Below are 22,413 nucleotides of genomic sequence, written 5' to 3' on the forward strand. Positions count from 1 at the left end.
GCCTGGCTTTAATATATCTGCATATCAATAGGCATTCAGAGGTGGAAAGAAGTATGGCTTTAGTGCATTTGCATCATTCCTCAGGGGTGGAGAGAAGTTCATCTCTATATCAATGGGTAATTACCTGGACAAAGAGGGCTTACCTACATCAGAGAGGGGAGGAGAGGGCTGGTTTTGCTTCTGAAGGAGCAGGAAAGAGAGAAACAGCCCCAGAGTGCGGGTTGTAAGCAATAAACATTTTAAACTTTATTTCTCTCTTTGATTTCGGTTTTTAGAGGTATTTTGACCCGGAATTTCCTCTCCCCAGACTTACTAGTATGTGGGGGTCTTGATAATAAGGGTGAATGTAAAAACCACATTGTTTTTTTGTTGTGAAACCTTCACAAGAGTGTATATCAATGATACCTTAAAAACACACACACACACACACACACACAAACCAAAACAAACACTAAGCCACAGGAAGGTTGCTCAACTAGTGAGTAGTGTTCAGACGTATTCTGATTTCCAGCTTCCACATTCCCAGTCTTGTCCAACCACACTGTGTTTTCTACAATACCGAGACTTGGAGACAGACACAGCCAATGCTGGCAATATGGGAACACACAGGGACGGAGGCCAATGACAAGGGAGAGGCAGTGGCTGCAGACGGAAGAGATACACGTGGAAACAATTTGCTGAGGGAGGCAGGGACAAGCAGCTTGACCAGACAGCTGGTTGAGTTAGACTTGAGGGAAGGAGGACACTGCCAGGAGGTGGGGGAGGGGCCCCAGGAGTTAGGCGAGAGCTACCAGCGCCAGAGGGCTTATCAAAAAATCATACACCTTCATTCATTTTTTCTTTCAAAGTCCTCTGGAAACCTATCAAGATGTTAACTCTTCTACTTCTAGGGGATTTATATTAGGCAAGCCCAGGAGCCAGCATTAACCGCACGTGTGTAGTTCTAGCACTTGAACTGCTGCCTGTGAGAATAAAGCTTGGTGTGAACCCTTTTACCCCCCCAACTGCTCCGTTGTTGTTACTACGCCTCACCAAATGCAGAGTGAACTTGCCTAGGGCTGAAACCCTCTGGCCAGAAGATAAACTTAGAACGATGCTGCAGTCATGTATGCACCAACAGCGAGTGCCAGGAAAATAAAATTCAGCTAAGGTACATCTACATTAACATGTTATTAGAATTTGAATTATGTGTATAATTTTCTTTGCATATCTCCACTGCTCACAGATTTATCAGTTTTTACTCTTTCAAAATTGACCCTAATCTTCTCTTTATTCTTCATTTTGGACCACTCTCCTATATGAATTGTTGGAAAAAGACAGCTTTGCTTACCATTTTCCTGATAGTTTTTTTTTCATACTTAATGTTTGGTGTCAGTCCTAAGTGGTGACTTGGAAGGCCATACTGAAAAAAATTTTTTTTAAAGATTTTTTTCATCCTTAGGCGAGTTCTATGCCTGTGTCTTCATCTGAAAATAACAGATTCTAGCTCAGTTGCCTGAGATGAGACCATGAATGTATTTATGCATTTTCAAATCTAAGCTCTCTCATGACTACTTGTGGAACCTACGTAAATCCCCTAGTTTTCAGGCCCTGATTTCTTCCATGTGAAATGAGGCGAAGGGAAGAAGAATTATGCATGGCTGGTGTTCACTCTGAGGTGGTCTGTCCCACAGGCTTTTAGCCTGGCTGCATGCCCTCGGGTTCTTCCCTCTGGGCCTCAGCTTTCTCAGCTGTGAAATGAGCATATTAATAGCAACTGACTAAGAGCTGTTGTGAAGCTCAGTCATGTTTATCAAGCAAAGGGGTTGTTTGCTAAAGACTAAAACACTGTACTTCCCTTATAGTAGAGATGGGTGACATTATTATAGAAGAAGTCACCAGCAAGGTCTCAACTCTTACTCACCAACTTTTTGGTATTTTAGCTCTCTGTGTAGCTTTCCTGTTGTGAAATTTCTAAGTTATTTCCATCTACCCAAAAACAAACCTTAGTGTGTGCATTTGGAAGGGCCCGGGGTCAATTGTGTGAGGGGGACATACATGGTTCTCACTTTTTGAGACCACTTCTGGCAGGACACCATAGAGTTGCTGATGGGAAGTATATTCCCTTTTCCTCCTCCTCAGTGGCCTAAGTGGGAATCACATCTGGGTCTCTGCTATTTGAGAGTTGAATGGGGAAGATACTCTGTTTCTTGTCAGAAATCTGAGTTTTTATTTCAAACCCAGGAAGAGAATTTGTCACAGGCATCAGAGGAAGTTGTTAAGCTACTGTCAGGGCTCTTTTGAGTTATAAAGGACCTAACTGCCAGGTCTCCCGTCATCATTTCTGATCTCTTGTGATGGTTACTATGCTGCCCACACATCATCTGTAGTTAGGGACCATGACCAATGCTTGGGGTATAAATTCTTTTTACATATTTTGGGGGCTATCTTTTACTTTGGTGATATTGTTATAAAATGAAATATGCAACTCCTTGTGTTTGAAGGTTTGAGTTCTTCCCCCTTTTTAAATTTTCATCCTTGGGTAATTTTGGGAAACTTGTAGTAAGAGATCATACTGCTCCACAGGAATATATGTTCTGTAACTTCAAATAATCAAGTTATTCCAAGTAGTTATCCATCTTAACAATTTAGCTATACCCTGTACACCCTCTCTCAGCTGGCAGCACAGCCTTGACCTACTAAGCCCCAAACTTGAGATTTTTTCTGGCTTTTCCTTCCCAGTCCACTTCACCCTCACCTTGATTTAACCTGTCTTTCTGAACCCATCTCTCTCTGTCCTTATAACCATTGCCCTGATGTATCTTCATTTCTTTCCCATTTCATGGGTCTACTAAGTGGTTTTCCTGTCTCCTGGTCTTATCCTTCTCAAATCTGTCCTAAAATGAAAATGGATCCTTGCTGGCTTAGAACCCTTCAGCTGCTTCCAATTTTAACTTGACTCCAACCTAATGCCTCCCCTTCCCTTCTACCTCTGCCTTAAATCTTGTCTTTATGTGCTTGCATCTGTTTCTCCTAAGGGATACTAAAGTCTTCCATGGCAAGCTGCGGTTTATTCTGTCATCACTTTATGTCCCTTGTTTGATAGTGTTTGCTAACTTAACAGACGTTAAGAACAGATTACTGATGCACTTGCCCAAACGCCTGGATTGTTTGCTTACATATGTAAGAACTTCTGTTATTTGGTGTAAATAATCATAGAAGCTAGCATGTATATGGTACTTGGTATACCAGGTACTAGGAATATATTAACCCATTAAATCCGCACAATCCTACAAAGTAGGCACAAATATTTACACTTAACAGGTGAGGAAAATTGAGGCTGAGTTTAAATGATTTATTCAAAGTCACACATCTAACAGCTGGACAAGGCCCAGGGTCAGTCCCATCGGATTCTGATCTGAATCACTTCTAACCTCTCTATGCCACGGGAGTTATTCCAGTGAGCAGGATTCATAATGACAATGTACACTCCACGAGGGTAGGGAGGTTTGTTTTGCTCACTGCTGTACTCAGGGCTCAGAATAGGACGCACTAGATAAACTGCGTACGAATGAAGCCTGTCAGCTCAGAAGTCTAGTGTGGCAAAGTAAGGAAATCTTCGTGGCCCACGTTCACTGCTCCAACCTCAAGTCCTACCACTGTCGGTTAAGAGAATCCCAACTAGACACGGTTCCCCTCAAGTGTGCCCCCAAGGTTCCTGCTTCTCTTTCTTGGAACGGGCCTACCAGCACTACCAGTTTCCTGTTACCCCTCTTCCTATTCGGGTAGATCATCGCCAGCTGCTCCCCATGACTAGCGGGAGTTACATCCTTGCGATGTACTGCATTTCTTGAACCCTTTCTCTCTAGTGGACTGCGACTCGGTCTTATTTATTCCGTCTTCCGCGAATTGCGAGCGGCACCGTAGACCCTCAGTAAACGTTTGCTGCGCCCGGCTCCCAACCTGTGGCTTCCCCGCATGCCACCGCCCCTCCCGGGGAAGCTTCGCAGGCCCACGTTCTCTTCCTTGCAGGTGGCCCGGCTCCCAGTTTTTCGGGGTTCGCATCCTCGAAGAGTGCGCTCTCTCTCCCTTGAGGGGGAAGCACACTGGCCCCAATGACAGTCCGTGAAACGTCCCTTTCCGAGAGCTCGAGGCAGGCGACCCGACCCACCCCGCTGCATCCCAGGCCCCCGCGGTCCCACCGAGGGGCTCGGTTCCGACCGGGGCGGACGACCCACCCCCACCCAACCGCGGCCCCAGGCCGGCCCCCGCCCGAGTGCGCCGGCCGCCGCGCAGCCGCCCCACAATGGCCGGTCTCCATCGCACAGCGCGCAGGGATCCCGGCCACGCGCGCTCCCCTCCCCCAGGCCACGCCTTTGCCTACCATCTGTTTCCCCTCCCCGCGCCCTGAGGCCGAGGGGAGGAACGCGAGGCTCAATCTTCGGAGAGGCGCCCGACCGTCAGGCGCCAGGCCTCTGGGCTACCCAGCCAAGGGACTACTTTTCCTCCCGCGGAGGGACTACTTCGCGGAGGCGTCGGCGTGGCGGTGCGCACGGCATGGCGGCATTGGCGGCGGCGGCGCGTCAGAGGTAGAGGGACGCCGGCCCGGTCAGGCCTCGGCGCGGCCTACACGCTTCGTTCGTCCTCTCCCGCCCCGCGCCCGGCCATGGCGGAGTCGTCGCCCGCCCGACGGCCGGTGCCCCTCATCGAGTCGGGTAAGACGAGCCGTCCGGGCGCCCCCGGCCCGACGCCCCTCCTCGCCGCGCCCGTTCTGACCTGTCTCCCCGTCTTCCCGTAGAGCTGTACTTCCTCATCGCCCGGTACCTCTCGGCCGGCCCGTGTCGGAGAGCCGCCCAGGTGAGTGCGGGCCCCGCGGGTGGCGGCGCAGCGGCCGGGCTCGCGACTTGCTGCCGCCGCCGCCGCCGCCGCCGCCGGGGGGCGCGGGCGGAGGGCGCGGGAGGGACCACGGTGCGGCCCCCGCCCCCTAACTGCGCGTCTTGTCGGCTGCAGGTGCTGGTGCAGGAGCTGGAGCAGTACCAGGTCTGTGCTCCGCGGCGCTCGCCGCGTCCCACCGCGCCCTCGCCCGGCCCCCGTCCCACCGCCCCCGGCCCCCGCTCGGTGGTCACTCCTGTGCGTCTCGTGTCTTTGCAGCTGCTGCCGAAGAGGCTGGACTGGGAGGGCAACGAGCACAACAGGAGCTACGAGGAATTGGTGAGACTCTTGTCCCCAGTCCGGTGTTTCAGAGCACCCGCCCCCATCGGGGCTCCCGCTCGTGGGCGAAGTGACTAAGCCGCGCTCGGGGGAGTCCCCGGGACAGCGGGGCTCCCCCAGTAGGTTTTGTTTTGTTTTGGGGAGGCTGGGTTTGTTTTGGTAGGAAACGGCGCTGGGGGCGGCGGGACTGGGTGGGGGGAACCTGCGTCGCGGTTTGCGGCGGGCTGGGTGGCCAGGTGCGGCCGCCTGTGGTGAGTGGTGGGGGTGTGTATGTGTGGGTGGGTAGCGCCAGCCACTCAGCGTGCTGCTCTCAGCCCGCTGGCGTCCCAACCCGACTTGTAAGTGGACCTCTGATTGGTTTTCCTCTTCTTGCCTGCCCAGGTCTTCCAATCCCTTGTTTCCTAGGAATAGAATCATTGGTTTCTGGAAGGTGAAGAAATGTTTCTCTTTAGCATTTTTTCCCCTTTTCCCTCAGCAGCTTAATGGAAATATTGCTGCACTGAGATTATGCCACTCCTGTGGTGCTTTTGCCTCTCCAACCTGTACAACTCTTAGTGAATAAAACTGTCTTCTTTTGATGAATTTTTATATTGATCTTGCTGTGCCTAATTATAGCCTCGAGCCTGTGCAGCTTCTCTGGAGCACCATCAGGGTAGATTACAGTTCTCTTTGTACTGCACTTTGTGAACTTTTTCCGTTGCTCTGTCAGTGTATAATTTGGTTTTGTCCACTCGTTTGTCCTAAGTGAAATAAAACATTTTTCAGTAAAATGTTTTTGCCACTTTGCGTATTAAGAAAAAAGATGTCTTTAGTCAGGAGTTCAGCATCTTGTATGAGCAAAACAACTGGAGGAAAAAAGAGTTCTGGATGATCTTTTACTACAGTTCTACTAAACAACTCGGTAGAGCATGGTCACCTTCCTTGAGTTACACAAAACAAAATAAGGGGATCTTCTGTAGGTGAACAGTTAAGCATTAACAGTTAAAGTCAGGTGAAAATATCAAAGGGTTGTACCTCAATTGTCAGTTCCAATGTTGCTGCCTTAAGAGTTTTTTTAAGCAAATATTCAAAGTGAATGTTTTCAAGAAAGTGAGTTCTAAAAATTCTGCGCCATGGCAGCGTTTTTGTTTGCAGGCACTTTGATATTTGGAGATTGAAGTCAAGGAAATGTTTCAAGGACTGCACTATTTTACTTCTGTTGATACGAGAAAATACTGTTATCAATGAAACAAAAGTATTACAGACAGTGCAGTCATGCTGCTGAAGAGAAAGTTGCTTAAATTTTGAAACAAGTGTACTGCTGTAACTACTGGAAGAGTTACTTTTTAAATAGTTTTTTTTTTTGGCTTTTGCTGTTAGAATTGTTTAAAACTCTACTTAAAGTTCTGCTTAAAATTCTTCCAAATCTGTGGAATATTTCTGATAGATATCATCACTCACTGCCTGGCTGGGTCTGGTGGATATCCTCTCCTTCCTCTCATTCTCCCAGCACTGTGGTAGAGGATGAGCTTCCTGTATGGAGGAGAATTCTTTTGTCAAGGGTATAGGAGTGGCTTCTAGTTGTCCAAAGTCCTTAAAAAAATATTTTATTAAGTATTTTAAATACAGACAAATAAGAATGTAATGAACCTCCACATACCATAAACTCATGACCATTTGGCTATGTTTGGTTTCATTTGAGGTATATATTTTATTTTTTTAAACTATCAGTGGAAATCTTCCAACATAGAAAAATAGAGTAATGAACCAACTACCGGGTACTCTGTACTAGCCTCAGTGGTTATCAGAAGAATCTTGCATCTGTTACCTCCCTTCCTCAGGCTGTGTTGTTTTTTAAGCAAAATCTAGGCATTCTTTCATTTAGTTGGTTAACATGCTGAAGTATTTTAAAGTAAATCTCAGGCATTACACTTGTCACTAAATTCTGCAGACCATTTCTAAAATCACTATCGTGCCAGCATCATGTTTGTAAAACAATCCATAGTTCTTAGATACTTTTATAGATAAAATACGTAACTGGTCCATTTTAAGAATTCCCTCTTATTCCTTGGATGGCATCGGATAGGGTCCATACATTGTACTGAAACGATCTCCAGTCTCTTTTTTTATCTTGCATGTCTTTTTTTCTTCTTTTTTTTTTCTGTACCATTGATTTACAGAAGAGGCAGTCATTTAGCTTGTGGAATCTCACATTCTAGTTGTGTGTGATTGATTCCCTAAGTGGTGTTTGTTTCCTAATGTTTAACTTGATGGCTTCTTCTCAATAGTTCTCATTTTTGGCTCAGAACCATCTGGGGAGCTTTATTAATCTGGATACCCAGGCCATAATCCAGACCACTTACATCAAAATCTTTGTGGTGGGACTGGCAAAACTATATATATATTTTAATGCAGTAGGTTTTTAATATTAACAGAATGAATAAATTATACTGTTATAATATTTTACCAAATATTAAAATTAAGATGCTGAGCATGATCTTATCATGAACTCCAGTTTGTTTTCCTCTTTTTAGTCAGGTTAAAATATGGGGATCTGGAACTTTGTCTTGTGCCCAAAACTTCACTGTTCTTCCACTCTTCTGCTATACTTTTTTAAAAAATTAAGGTGTTACTGTTAAATACTCTCATGAAGGTTTCACAAGAAAAACAGTGTGGTTACTACATTCACCCATATTACCGAGTCCCCCCCCACACCCCATTGCAGTCACTGTCATCAGTGTAGTAAGATGCCAGAGAGTCACTATTTGCCTTCTCTGTGCTATACTGTCTTCCTTATGATCCCCCCCACACCTCCCCTTTGGTAACTGCTAGTCCCTTCTTGGAGTCTGAGACTGCTGCTGTTTTGTGCCAGAACTGTTCTGAAAAAGCCTTTCTGGTGATTCCAGTGTTACTGTCTACAAAGCTGCAGTTCTTAGACTTGTGACCATGCTGTTACTCCAACCTGTGCCCTGAAAACAAAGAGTATTTTTGATACTACTTAGAAGAATTAGATTAGTACTCTTTCAGTATCTAACCTTGTATTAGCAATTGGGCCTGTGAATTCATAAAATTCAGTGGGAATTTTCATGATACAAGTAGTAAATAAAGAAGAAGTAGTAAATAAAACTGTAGGCATGGAATTTGGAAAGGACTAGGCTTGTAAAGGAGGGGTGTGTTTAAAAAGGGGAAGATACTTGATATACTTAATTAAATAACTACATTTTTGTATGCTAGTTTCAAGGAAAATAATTCTTTTAGTGAAGATCCTTGTCTATTATTAGGGGGTTTATTGTCATTAAGCTTCTAAAAAATATATTTGAGGAGGCATTTTGTGTAAGGAAAAGACTTAGAAGTTATTTGTATTGAAATCAGTGTTTACTTAAGAGTTGTTAAATACAGTTGACCCTTGCACAGTGCGGGAGTTAGGGTGCCGTTGAGTCCTCATGTAACTTGGACCCCGCCCCCCCCCCAAAAAAAATACTTGACTGCCTCCTGTTGACCAGAAGCCTTATCAATAACAAACAGCTGATGAACATGTATTTTGTGTATGTGTATTATATGCTTTTCTCTTAAAATAGACATGTTTTTCAAATTTGCAAGTCTCCAGAAAATTTTCCAGTGTGATTGAAAAGCATCCCCCGTGTAAGTGGACCCATGCAGTCAAACCTTTTGTTGTTCAAGGGTCAGCTGTAGTCATTTTTCTTACACCGTAGAGTTCAATTACATATAATACTTACTGAAAGATATTTTTATTTTTGATTAATCTTTAATTTGTAATAAGTTTTATCTTAAAATATTTACCACTTACTATCCTTAATTAAATTTCCCTGGGCACACTGTATTTAACATACATGATTATTTCAGTAACCTCAGGATGGCAAACTTAGACAAATTTAAGCATAACTTTCTAAGAATTTAACTTGTAAATACAGTATTTTAAATTTGTAGTAATTTTTTTATTCTTTCAAACATTAGAAGTTAACAAAACTTGTTACTATATCAGACTAACTATAACTTGCACAAATGTATCAATACTGTTTTCTTTACTCGTCAGCCTTTCTTGGTTATGAATTAACCTCCCAAATCATCGACAAGAGCAGTATTACCATCTTGAGCTCCTTACTAGTTTAAGGAATAGGTTATGATGGAAAATCATAAGCCAAGACTTGGATCTTGGGTGCACTGCTGCATAGACTCCCCTTGAGTCTAGTTGAAGCATTTTTTATTGGAAGGCTACTTACTTACTCATATGAAAACACCTTTGTATTCTCCAGCTGTATTGCAACTAATCTCACTACTATTTGCATTGTGGGATCCTAAAGACCCTTCATCCTGAGTACAGGTATTCTCTTTCCTTTTCTGTATGGGTGCTGCATTTTCTTTGTAGTTGACTGTAGAGATCTATCATTGTCTTAGTATTGCATCGATAACTTGGGAACACTTATCTTCGCAGTGTAATGACAAGTTACAGTCTAGCAACATAGTGTAGAATTTTAGAAGCTTGTGTTTCTGTGTTGGGGCTGTAATCCTGACTTTCTTGTGCTACTTAGTAGATGGTTTAACATGAGACTATTTAATCTGTTTCTTGCTTTGTATAATAAGGATGATAGAAATTATTTTATATGTCCATCTCTATTTCTCATCTCTTTTGGATTAGTCAAATACTCTATTCTTTATTGCTTTTCAGTTATATGTACTTTGATTCCTTTAGCAATTGCCCAGAGATTACAATATGCATTACTGTTTACCACTTGCCATATAAATGAGGTCAAACCTTTTAGTTGTCACCCTCCTGTTCTTTGGGCTATTATGTTTTAGTTACAAAAGTTAAGATTTTTCCAGATGTTACTGCTGCTGTTTTAAAGTCTGTATTCATTTGCTTAACTCCCTTGTATATCTTTTCTGGTATTTTTAATTTCTTCCTGTCTGCCCATGTGTTACCTGTGATTACTTTTCTTCAGTCTGCACAACTTATTTTGGTATTCCTTTTAGTGAAGGTTTGTTGGCAGTGATTTTGGGTTTCCTTCCTAATTTCTTTTGTTTGAAAACATCTTCATTTTTATTTTTAAAGGTTGTAACTATGAAAAAATTTTAAGCAGTTTTACCTTTCAAGATGTTTTTCCCTCTGGCTGCTTTTAAGGATTATCATTTTGTCGGTGATTTTTAGCAGTTTTACTGTGATCTCTAGTTACCTATTCCTGCATAACAAATTACCCTACAACTTTAGTGGCTTGAAACAACAGATTTATTATTATCTCAGTTTCTGTAGGTCAGAGTTGAGTCACAGCTGAGCTGAGTCCTCTGCCTCAGTCTCTCTCAAGGCTGTAATAAAAGTATTGGCCAGTGCTGGGGTTTCAACTGAAGGCTTGACTGTGGAAATACCTACTTCCAAGCTCACATAATTTTGGGCTGGATTCAACACTTGGAGGGGGTTGTTGGACTGATGGTCTCATTTCAGATCTGGCTGTTGGCTGTCCTCAGTTCCTTGCTACACTGGTCTCTCCAGGTGGGCAGCTTGCTTTATCAAAATGAAAGCTGCCAAGACAAAGTCTGCTAGCAAGACAGAAATCATAGTTTTTTGTGACCTAATAATGGAGGTGGTATCTCCTCAATGTTAACTGTATTCTGTTAGTTGGGAGAAGTTATTCAGGAGGAGGGAACTTCATAGTGCTGTGAATACCAGGAGGTAGAGACCACTGGGGGCCATGTCAAGCTGCCTATTGCATGCACCTTGGTAGATTTCTTTGCACTGGGGTTCTCTGAGCTGCTTAAATCTGTAGGATATCAAATAGTCTAATGTATAAAGTTCCAAATGGGAAGAATGGGGTGGAAGAAATCTTTTGAGAGGTAGCAAATGAGCATCTGCCAGGATCTGGACCATTCTGGGTCTTTTTTAATTGACTGCTCCTCTACCATAGGTCACAGTTTGCTTTGTTGTGTATCTCATCCTTTCTTCAAGTACGCTGGGCCTTTTTGTTTTAGAAGAGTAGAGGCTGAAGTAATAGAATTGGCCCCACTAAAGGATGTGCTCCATTTCTCTCAAGCAGTGAGTATGCAGGGCTTGGTCAGCCTGCTTTCTCTGTGTGTGGTTTGCTCGGTCGGGGCTTTGTTGCACCTTTAGTTGCTTTTAGTTCATCCCTGGCTCCAGATGTGTGAGGATGGGATTAAGACTCCCCCTTCCCCAGAGTTTGGGATTTGGGTACTGGTGAGATTCCTGAGATGGCAATACTTTATGGCTGAGTTGCTTGCCAGCTTTCCAAACTTTGTAAGATCTTGCTCTACTTCGTAGCCCAGCTGCCAACTTTTCGGGTTACTGAAGTGTTTTCTTTGCTCTTAGGCGTGGCCATGGCTTTCTCCCTTGTTGCCCTGTCCCAGTCTTAGGAGGGCCACTGCAGTGCCCCTGTAGTGGAGTTCTCCCCCAGCTGCTCTGCGTCCAGTGTTTGCCCTATGCAGTTGATGAAAGCCTGGGAAAGATGTGGGGTGCACTCTGACTGAGGCACCACAGCATTCTAGGCAGACATGCCAGCTCACAGGTGGATTAGATTTAAAAGTAAAGCCGGTTTTTCCTTACTCTCATCTGTGGTCATTTCTTTCTGCTGCTGCTTGGGGTGAAAGCTGTGCTAGTCTTTTCTGTTAACAGAAGGCATGTTGGTTTCTGGGATGTATTAATCCAGATTTGTTTCCTCAGCTCTGTAATGGGTTTTAAATTCTTTTTAAGATAATCCAACTTGTTCTCATTGTTAGGATGATAGCAATAGTTTCTCATTATCCTTCTAATAGTTGGAGTAAGTAAATGATTACTTTTAACTAAAATTATGTGGGACATGTAACTGTCTAGTTATCTGTAGGCACACCTAATTATACTTCTTGGCAGATAGTAGGCTGGAACTACTGAAAGATTTAGTGTTGTTTAATAATGCTTAGAGTGTTTTCTTGTTGAGAACCAGTCATCAGTAGTTTATCAAATGGTTTTTTTGTATTATCTTTGATATCTTGAAATCTCTAAGGTGTGCCTTTCATTTGTAGTTCCAGCAGTGGTTAGCATAAAATGGCCATGAGATACATGCAAGCTATGCTTCCTTCTTTTAAGCTCTTTAATCCATTCCATTAGGAACCTACAAAATACAATCTTTCAGATTATTTACTGTCTTTGCTTTTTAATGTAGAAATGGGAAGTGGCATTTTGAACACAACTTTTGTGTTAGAATTATGTGATAATTATAGCAGCGCATGATGAATTATGCATGCAGTTTTACTTCAGAATTTGGCTGCGACTTTCATTTTAGTATTTGTGATGGGTTAGCTGAGTGAGATTTGGATATGAGACTCAAGGCTTAGAAAAAATTCTTCATGTTGATTTTACTCAGTTTGTATATATTTGGCCTTAAAAACCTCCATACGACACTTGGCCTCTAAAATTCTTAATGACACTTTTTTTTGATTTTTCTGATTACTTGCCATTTTTATTAGTGTGCAATATAGCTGATTACAGTGATGCAGTGATGACGGATAGTTACAAATTAGATACCCTAGGTTTATATTTTTAGCTCTGCCATTTATTAGCTTAGATTCTGGGTGGGTTATGTAATACCTGTGCCTTTGTTATCGCAAGTGTCAGGAGGTGTAATAAGTATCAAGATCTTCAAATAGTGTCTGTCAGATAGTAATCACTGTAAGTGTTAGCTATTATCATTAATGTAGTGAGTTAAATTAGTTAAAAACCTTGAAACTACTTAGAAGTGTACCTTGTAAGTGCACGATATTACTTATTACTGTGATTTTTGCAAATGTAATATCTTTTTTATTGATACAGTCTTATATTACTTGAAGTATACAACACAGTGGTTCAGTAGTTACCCGTATTATTAAATTCTCACCCTCACAAATGCAGATACTATCTGTCAAAATAGGAAGATGTTACAGAATCATTGGCTATATTCTCCATGTTGTGTAACTATCCCTGTGACCAACCTACATTATGATTGAGAGTTTTTATGCCCATTTATCCCCCTACCCCGACCCCACCAACCCTTCCTCCCTAGAATCATGGAATCATCAGTCCCTTCTCAGCACCTATGAGTCTGCTGCTGGTTTGTTCATTCTGTTTTGCTTTGTATTTAGATTCCACAAGTAAGTGAAATCGTACTGTATTTGTTTTTCTCTGCCTGGCTTATTTCACTGAGTGTAATACCCTCCAGATCCGTCCATGATGTTGCAAATTTCAGGATTTCTTTTCTTTTTATGGCTAAATAGTATTCCATTGTGTATATATACCACATCTTCTTTATCCATTCATCTATTGATGGGACACTGAGGTTGTTTCCATATCTTGGGTATTGTAAATAATGCAGCAATAAACATAGGGGTGTATATATCTTTTTGGATCAGGAATTTTGTTTTCCTGGGGTAAATTTCCTAAAAGTGGAATTGCTGGGTCGAATGGTATTTCTGTTATTTTTTTGAGGAATCTCCATACTGCTTTCCATAGTGGTTGCATCAATTTATGTTGCCCCCAACAGTGTAGGAGGGTTCCCATTTCTCCACATTCTCACCAACACATTATTTCTTGTCTTTTGGATAGTGGCCATTCTAACTGGTGTGAGGTGATATCTTATTGTGGTTTTAATATGCATTTCCCTGATGATGGTGATGTGGAGCATCTCTTCATGTGTCTGTCAGCCATCTATATTTCTTCCTTGGAAAAATGTCTGTTGAGGTCCTCTGCCCATTTTAATCAGGTTATTTGTTTTTCTTGGTGTTGAGTCTTATGAGTTCTTTATATATTTTGGATGTTAACCCCTTGTCGGATATGTCATTTATAAATATATTCTCCCATACTGTAGGATGCCTTTTTGTTCTGTTGATGGTATCCTTTGCCGTACAGAAACTTTTTAGTTTGGTGTAGTCCCAGGTGTTCATTTTTGCTTTTCTTTCCCTTGCTCGAGGAGATGCATTCAGGAAGAAGTTGCTCATGCTTATATTCAGGAGATTTTCCTGTGTTGTCTTCTAAGAGTTTTATGGTTTCATGACTTACATTCAGATATTTGATCCATTTCTAGTTTACTTTTGTGTTTGGGGTTAAACAATAATCCAGTTTCATTCTCTTGCATGTAGCTGTCCAGTTTTACCAACACTAGTTGTTGAAGAGGCTGTCATTTGCCCATTGTATATCCATGGCTCCTTTATTGTATATTAATTGACCATATATGGTTGGTTTATATCAGGGCTCTCTAGACTGTTCCACTGGTCTCTGGGTGTTTTCTTGTGCCAGTACCAAATTATCTTGATTACTGTGGCTTTGTAGTAGAGCTTGAAGTTGGGGAGCATAATCCTCTGAGCTTTATTCTTCCTTCTCAGGATTGTTTTGGCTATTCGGGGTCTTTGGTGGTTCCATATGAATTTTAGAACGATTTGCTCTGGTTCACTGAAGAATGCAGTGGGTATTTTGATAGGAATTGCATGAATCTGTAGATTGCTTTAGGCAGGATGGCCATTTTGACAATATTCTTCCTATCCATGAGCACAGAATGTATTTCCATTTATTGATATCTTTAATTTCTCTCATGAGTGTCTTGTAGTTTTCAGAGTATAGGTCTTTCACTTCCTTGGTTAGGTTTATTTCTAGGTATTTTATTCTTTTTGATGCAATGGTGAATGGAATTGTTTTCCTGATTTCTCTTACTGCTAGCTCATCATTAGTGTATAGGAATGCACAGATTTCTGTGTATAAATTTTATATCCCGCAATTTGCTGAATTTAGATATTAGATCTAGTTTTGGAGTGGATTCTTTAGGGTTTTTATGGACAATATCATGTCATTTGCAAACAGGGACATTTTAACTTCTTCCTTGCCAATCTGGATTCCTTTTATTTCTTTGTGTTGTCTGATTGCCGTGGCTAGGACCTCCAGTACTATATTGAATAGAAGTGGGGAGAGTGGGCATCCTTGTCTTGTTTCCAAAAAGCTTTCTGCTTCTCACTGTTAAGTATAATGTTGGCTGTGGGTTTATCATATATGGCCTTTATTATGTTGAGGTACTTGCCCTCTATACCCATTTTGTTGAGAGTTTTTATCATGAATGGATGTTGAATTTTGTCAAAGGCTTTTTCAGCATCCTTGGAGATGATCATGTAGTTTTTGTCCTTTTTGTTGATGTGGTGGATGATGTTGATGGATTTTCGCATGTTGTACCATCCTTGCATCCCTGGAATAAATCCTACTTGATCATGATGGATGATATTGTTTATGTGTTTTTGATTTTCGTTTGCTAATATTTTGTCGAGTATTTTTGCATCTATGTTCAACAGGGATACGGGTCTGTAATTTAATTTTTTTGTGATGTCTTTGCTTGGTTTTGGTATTAGAGTGATGCTGGCCTCATAGAATGAGTTTGGAAGTATTCCCTCATTTTCTACTGTTTGGAAAACTAAGGAGGATGGGTATTAGGTCTTCTCTAAATGTTTGACAATTCAGCAGTGAAGCCATCTGGTCCAGGAGTTTTGTTCCTAGGTAATTTTTTGATTACGAGTTCAATTTCGTTGCTGGTAATTGGTCTGTTCAGATTTTCTGTTTCTTCCTGGGTCAGCCTTGGAAGGTTATGTTTTTCTAGAAAGTTGTCCATTTCTTCTAGGTTATCCAGTTTGTTGGCATATAATTTTTCATAGTATTCTCTTATAATTCTTTGTATTTCTGTGGTGTCCATAGTGATTTTTCCTTTCTCTGATTCTGTTTATGTGTGGAGACTCTTTTTCTTGATAAGTCTGGCTAGGGGTTTATCTATTTTGTTTATTTCCTCGAAGAACCAGCTCTTGCTTCCATTGATTCATTCTATTGTTTTATTCTTCTCAATTTTATTTTTTTCTGCTCTGATCTTTATTATGTCCCTCCTTCTACTGATTTTGGGCCCCATTTGTTCTTCTTTTTCTAGTTTCATTATTTGTGAGTTTGGAGTGTTTATATGGGATTGTTCTTCTTTCCTGAGGTAGGCCTGTATTGCAGTATACTTTCCGCTTAGCTTGCCCTTTGCTGCATCCCACAGATTTTGTGGTGTTGAATTGTTGTCATTTGTCTCCATATGTTGCTTGATCTCTGTTTTTATTTGGTCATTGATCCATTGGTTATTTAGGAGCATGTTGTTAAGCCTCCATGTGTTTGTGGGATTTTTCATTTTCTTTGCATAATTTATTTCTAGTTTCATACCTTTGTAGTCTGAGAAACTTGTAGGTACAATTTCAATCTTTTTGAATTTACCAAGGCTCTTTTTGTGGCCTAGTACATGATCTATTCTTGAAAATGTTCCATGTGCACTTGAGAAGAATGTGTATCCTGCTGCTTTTGGGTGTAGAGTTCTGTAGATGTCTGTTAGGTCCATCTGTTCTAAGGTGTTCTTCAATGCCTCTGTCTCCTCATTTATTTTCTGTCTGGTTGATCTATCCTTCAGAGTGAGTGGAGTGTTGAAGTCTCCTAGAATGAGTGCATTGCTTTCTATTTTCCCTTTTAATTTTGTTAGTATTTGTTTCACATATGTAGGTGCTCCTGTGTTGGGTGCATAGATATTTATAATGGTATATCTTCTTGTCGGATTGACCCCTTAATCATTATGTAATGTCCTTCTTTGTCTCTTGTGACTTTCTTTGTTTTGAAGTCTATTTTGTCTGATACGAGTACTGCAACACCTGCTTTTTTCTCCCTGTTAGTTGCATGAAATATCTTTTTCCATCCCTTTACTTTTTGCCTGCGTATGTCTTTGGGTTTAAAGTGAGTCTCTTGTAGGCAGCATATACATGGGTCTTGTTTTTTTATCCATTCAGTAACTGTGTTTTTTTATTGGTGCATTCAGACCATTTACATTAGGGTGATTATGGGTAGGTATGCACTTACTGCCATTGCAGGCTTTAGATTCATGGTTACCAAAGGTTCAAGGTTAACTTCCTTACTATCTAAGAGTCTAACTTAACTCAATTAGTATGCTATTACAAACACAATCTAATGGTTCTTTTTTTCTCCTCCTTTTTCTCCTTGCTCCATTCTTCGTTTATTAGGTATCATATTCTGTACTCTTTGTCTATCTCTTGGTTGACTTGGGGGATAATTGATTTAATTTTGCATTTGCTTAGTAATCAACTGTTCAACTTTTTTACTGTGGTTTTATTACCTCTGGTGACAGCTATTAAAGCTTAGGAACACTTCCATGTATAGCAGTCCCTCCAAAATACACTGTAGAGACCATCTGGGCTAGGTAAATTCTCTCAGCTTTTGCTTATCTTGAAATTGTTTAATCCGTCCTTCCAATTGAAATAATAATCTTCCTGGATAAAGTTATCTTGTTTCGAGGCCCTTCTGCTTGAATGCATTAAATACATCATCCCACTCCCTTCTGTCCTGTAAGTTTTCTCCTGAGAAGTCTGATGATAGCCTGATGGGCTTTCCTTTGTATGTGATCTTATTCTCTTTCTGCCTGCTTTTAATAGTCTGTCCTTATCCTTAATCTTTGACATTTTAATTGCTATATGTCTTAGTGTTGTCTTCCTTGGGTCCCTTGTGTTGGGAGAGCTGTGGATCTCCATGGCATGAGAGACTATCTCCTTCTCCTGAATGGGGAATTTTTCAGCAATTACCTACTCAAAGACATTTTCTATCCATTTTTCTCTCTCTTCTTCTGGTACCCCTTTAATGCAAGTATTGTTCTGTTTGAATTGGTCACACAGTTCTCTCAATATTCTTTCATTCTTAGAGATCCTTTTTTCTCTCTGTGCCTCAGCTTCTTTGTATTCCTCTTCTCTAATTTCTATTTTATTTATCATCTACTCCACTGTATCTAATCTTTTAATACCCAATGATTGGATCTCCAACCGGAATTCATTCCTGAGTTCTTGAATATGTTTCTGTACCTCCATTAGCATGTTAATGATTTTTATTTTGAAATTCCTTTCAGGAAGATTCATGAGGTCCATTTCATTTGAATCTTTCTCAGATGTTGTATTCATAATTTTACTTTGAACCAGGTCTCTTTGGTGTTTCATATTTGTATATGGCGCTCTCTAGTGCCCATAAGCTCTACTCTCTGGAGCTGCTCAGCCCTTAAAGCAATGTCGGGGGTCACAGGGAAGCAGTATTCGTACCTGGCGGGAGGAAAGAGCTGTTTTCCTGCTTCCTGGGTGCTGTGCCTGCCTCCACTGCCTGAACCAGTGGGCCGAGCACTCAAGTATAAGCCGCTATGCTTTGTGTTTGTAGTTGCTGTAGACATGGCTTCCCTCTGGCTGGCCTAAAGCCATGGTAGGGTTTCCCGGTTTCGGAGCCAGGTGGGCTGGCCGGGAGAAAGGCTCAGTAGGGGGTCCTTGCATGGAGGGGGTCCTTCGAGCTGTGTAGCCAGCCAGGGAGCTGGAGCACCTGAAGATCGAGAATGTTCCAAACCTGCTGGGTAGAGTGTACCTGGAAAATTTTGTCTACCAGTCCTTTCTCCTGAGCAGAAAGCTGTGTGCAATCCTTGCCCCTTTAGCAGCCCTCTTGCTGTTAGGAAGTCTCTCAGACTGCCCGTCTTTCTGCAAGCAGCTGGAATCTTAGTCTCTCCAGGAATTCTGCCTGTATTAGCTTTCCAACCCCCTAATCCCAAGAGTACCATGAAAGCACCATAAAATGTAGGTTTGTGCTGCCAGAGCAGATCTCCAGAGTTAGGTATTCAGCAGTCCCAGGCCTCCACTCTCTCCCTACTCAGTTTCTCTTCCTCCAGCTGTTGAGCTGGGGTGGGCAAGGGCTTGGGTCCTGCTGGACCATGGCTTTGGTATGTTACCCTGTCCTGTGAGGTTTATTCTTTTCTTCAGGTGTATGCAGTTTGGCGCAGCCCTCTTTCCTGTTGCTCTTTCAGGATTAGTTGTATTAATTACATTTTCATATTATATGCTGTTTTAGGAGGAAGCTTCTGTCTCACCTCTTATGCCTCCATCTTTAATGTGTTGGTTATTCTTTAGTTTCATATGTTCTAAATTTCTTTCTCAGTTTGCAGGTTGCTTTTCAGTTTTCTTTGGAGGTTTTGTTTTTACAGAGATTTACACTTTTTAATTTTGCTATATCTGTGAATCTTCATTTTGCCGTTAGGGTTGTCCTTATAGTACACCAAGATTATTAAAGGCAGAATTATGTATCCATCTACATTTTTTTCTACCCTTTATAATTTCCACTTAATGTCTTTTGTAGGGGTTATTTTGGCATATGGTCAGTTTGAGGTATGGATCTGGCCTTTTCAAAATTGTCATTTTGCAGGTACTGTTTGAGTCATCTCCTTTTCTCCACAGAAAAAGCAGTCGTTACCATTTTCTAAATTCTTGCTGACTCTCTTGTCTGTGGACTTTTCCTGTTCTTGTGACACTCTGTAATATTGTAGTGATTTTTTTTTTTGGTATCATTAGTGTATAATTACATGAGCAACATTAAGGTTACTGGGCTCCCCCATTATCAAGTCCCCACTACATACACCATTACAGTTACTGTCCATCAGCATAGTACGATGCTAAAGAGTCACTGCTTGTCTTTTCTCTGTTAATACTGCCTTCCCTGTGCTTCCCCCATTATGTGTGCTAATGGTAACGCCCCTTTTTGTAGTGATTGAACTTTTATAATAAATTTTATTTTATAATAAATTTTATTTAAATATTTTATCAGATTCCCTTTGCTCAGCATTTTAGCTCAAAGGTTTTTAAGTACACAATGCTGTGCTTTAAGCTGTTAAGAAATTGGGAAGGAATGAGTTCTGAGCTACCTTGAAACAATAGCTGTCTTGCTATGTGTGATTTCTGGTTTTTTATTCCCTGTTCATTTGGGAAATAGTATTTCTGTTCTGAATGGTTTAATTGTTTTTACTTAAGAATTATTTCAGACATTTTAGAACTCAGCAGCTGAACTTAAGATCTGCATCAAGTACAGTGCTTTTATTTGACTCTGAAGACTCTTGTTTTATATTTGCATTGAGCTCTATGAATTTGTTTTAAAGGTTGCTAAAATAAATATAGGTTTTATTTCTTTTGGTGTAAAAGTTTATTTTGGAAACTTACTGATGAAGTAATGAACTAAGTCTGACCTAGGACATACTTAGCATTAATGTCGAAATCTATGGTCTTAACTATATTTATGTGGCTGAAATTGTAGGTTGTAGCATGTGAATAATTCATGTGTTTTGAAAAGTGCTGGTCCCGTTTTAATACATCTTGTGTAACAGTGTTTTTAGAAAATAAAGTTTGACTTTTTTGGGGAATATTTGTCTCTTCATTAAATTCCGTAGAGGTCCAGACTTCAGTTGTTCTTTGCACAGGTTTTATTTTGATCATATTCTGCTTAGAAAACAGTTATTTTCATTGGGTTCAACAGAAAAAGCTCAAGTTCAGTGTTGCCTTTCAGAAGTCAGCTCATTTATGGACAAAGTCTCTTAGGATTTTGCATTCTGTATTTTATTCCTTTTGGGTGATCTCATGGTAAGTCTAGGAATAATCGAACTCCCCATCAAGGATATCAGAAATCTTAGGATTTTTTTCTTCCTAATAATTTGTAATTTGGGAAAGCTTTTAGTCTGGAAATAGTGCTCATTGTTTTGCTGAGGGAGGAAGAAAATAATATTAATAGATTGTATAGAAATGCTAACTAAGGATATGTCCTCATTTAGTATTGGAGTCAGCATTAATAGCATTTTTCAGGCAAGTCTCACATTTCTGGGATGGTTGGTAGATTTTCAAATTTGTGGACATGCTGTTTAGATTTGTGTGATTTCATAGCATGTGATAATGGGCTTGGGGAATATTTCATTTGTGTAGAATCAGTGGCTTAAATAATAAAACTACATAATGATGTCTTATAAGTATGTAGATGGAATTAAGGCAGTGATTTAAGGCTCCCATTAAAGACAGTCTGTTTTCTGCTTGGGCAGCCTTGACTTTTTGGCACTTTTCCCTCAGACTATTGTTTTACAGCTGCTAGTTGGCTTTTGTGGCTCTTGCCATCTTATCCTGGAAAAGATGGGAAGGAAGGGCTCTTTTATTAGAGAGGAAAATTTTTCCAGGAACTTTTCCTTGCCCCAGAAGATTGCTCACTTCATTGACCAGAACTAGATCACATGGTCTCCTGGTTATGAAAGTGTCTGGAAAAGAAAGGCTCTGCTAATCACTGTCTGCTCTGGGAAGTTGAAACTAGTTACCTTTTCTAAATTAAAAAAATCTTCGAGACAACAATAGAATATTTCTCTGCCTAAGGTCCTTTTGTGTAGACTGAGTGTTAAGCTCTTTTTCCTCTCATTTCTGTAAGAGTATTTATCCCGCCATTGACTACTAAACTTGGACTGCTTTATCAAGCTTAGCAAAGAGGCTGGGAACCTCTCTCTCTCCACAAGCTAAGGGAACTACTCAAGCAAGGAACATACCACACTTTTTATTTTGTGTCAGTGTGGGTAAAATTGTAACATTTCCAGAATATCTTGCCTAGCTTTATTAGTACATCTGCATATCAATAGGCATTCAGAGGTGGAAAGAAGTGTGGCTTTAGTGCATTTGCATATCCTCAGGGGTGGAGAGAAGTTCATTTCTGTATCAATGGGTTAATTACCTGGGCAATGGAGGGCGGAGAGGTGAGGGGTGGTACTGGTTTTGCTTCTGCTGGAGCAGGAAGGGGAAGGCCCTGGACTGCAGTTTGTAAGCAGTAAACGGGTTTTAAACTTTATTTCTCCCTTTGACTGATTTTGGTTCTTTAAGGTATTTTGCCCCAGGATTTCCTCTCCCTGGATTTACAGTTGGAGACTGTCCCTTCCTGTATTTCATTGTTGTGTTGTACTGTTCATTGTACAGGAATGATGATACAGTATGGTAGTTCACTTACGTATTTTCCATTGCAAGGTTTCTAGATGTAGTTTAAAATCATTTGAGGGAAAGCTAAGTAAAGGTCAGATAGATATCATGTTAAAGAAACTAAATACTCATTATAAATTCTGATTAAATTACAGTATCACAAACTTCACAGGAAAACCTACTTTTTCCCATGACTTTCCAATTTGTCACATTGCTGTGGGTAAAATTGTAACTTTTCCAGAATATCTCACCTGGCTCTAGTACATCTACATACCAGTAAGGCATTTAGTGGTGGAAAGAAGTATGGCTTTAGTGCATTTGCATTATTCCTTGGGTGGAGAGAAGTTCATCTCCATATTAATGGGTAATTACCTGGGCAAGGAGGGCTTATCTGTACCTGAGAGGTGAGGGGAGGGCTGG

The 22,413-nt window shown here is 41.0% G+C and overlaps 2 protein-coding genes and 1 long non-coding RNA gene across 7 annotated transcripts in view; 2 read left to right on the top strand and 1 right to left on the bottom strand.

Moving 5' to 3' along the window:
- The window catches only part of GET1 (guided entry of tail-anchored proteins factor 1), a 97,960-nt gene extending 93,071 nt beyond the window's left edge, over positions 1 to 4,889 (bottom strand). The window contains exon 1 of the mRNA XM_037014731.2: positions 4,756 to 4,889. The gene's annotated coding sequence lies outside the window, so the exon portion shown is untranslated. The remainder of the gene's footprint in view (positions 1 to 4,755) is intronic.
- Positions 4,348 to 22,413, top strand: part of BRWD1 (bromodomain and WD repeat domain containing 1) — a 146,317-nt gene continuing 128,251 nt past the window's right edge. For all 5 annotated transcript variants that reach the window (XM_037014737.2, XM_073231330.1, XM_073231332.1 and 2 more), the window contains exons 1-4: positions 4,348 to 4,694; positions 4,778 to 4,836; positions 4,990 to 5,019; positions 5,131 to 5,190. In XM_037014737.2, coding sequence (XP_036870632.2) covers positions 4,646 to 4,694; positions 4,778 to 4,836; positions 4,990 to 5,019; positions 5,131 to 5,190 — 198 coding nt within the window. In that variant the 5' untranslated portion in view covers positions 4,348 to 4,645. The remainder of the gene's footprint in view (positions 4,695 to 4,777; positions 4,837 to 4,989; positions 5,020 to 5,130; positions 5,191 to 22,413) is intronic.
- On the top strand, positions 5,199 to 5,776 carry LOC140848363 (uncharacterized). The gene is made up of 2 exons (XR_012129120.1): positions 5,199 to 5,309; positions 5,572 to 5,776. It is a non-coding gene; the product is annotated as an uncharacterized lncRNA (long non-coding RNA).

Source organism: Manis javanica, chromosome 3, assembly GCF_040802235.1.
Source record: "Manis javanica isolate MJ-LG chromosome 3, MJ_LKY, whole genome shotgun sequence".
Taxonomy (NCBI): Eukaryota; Metazoa; Chordata; class Mammalia; order Pholidota; family Manidae; genus Manis; species Manis javanica.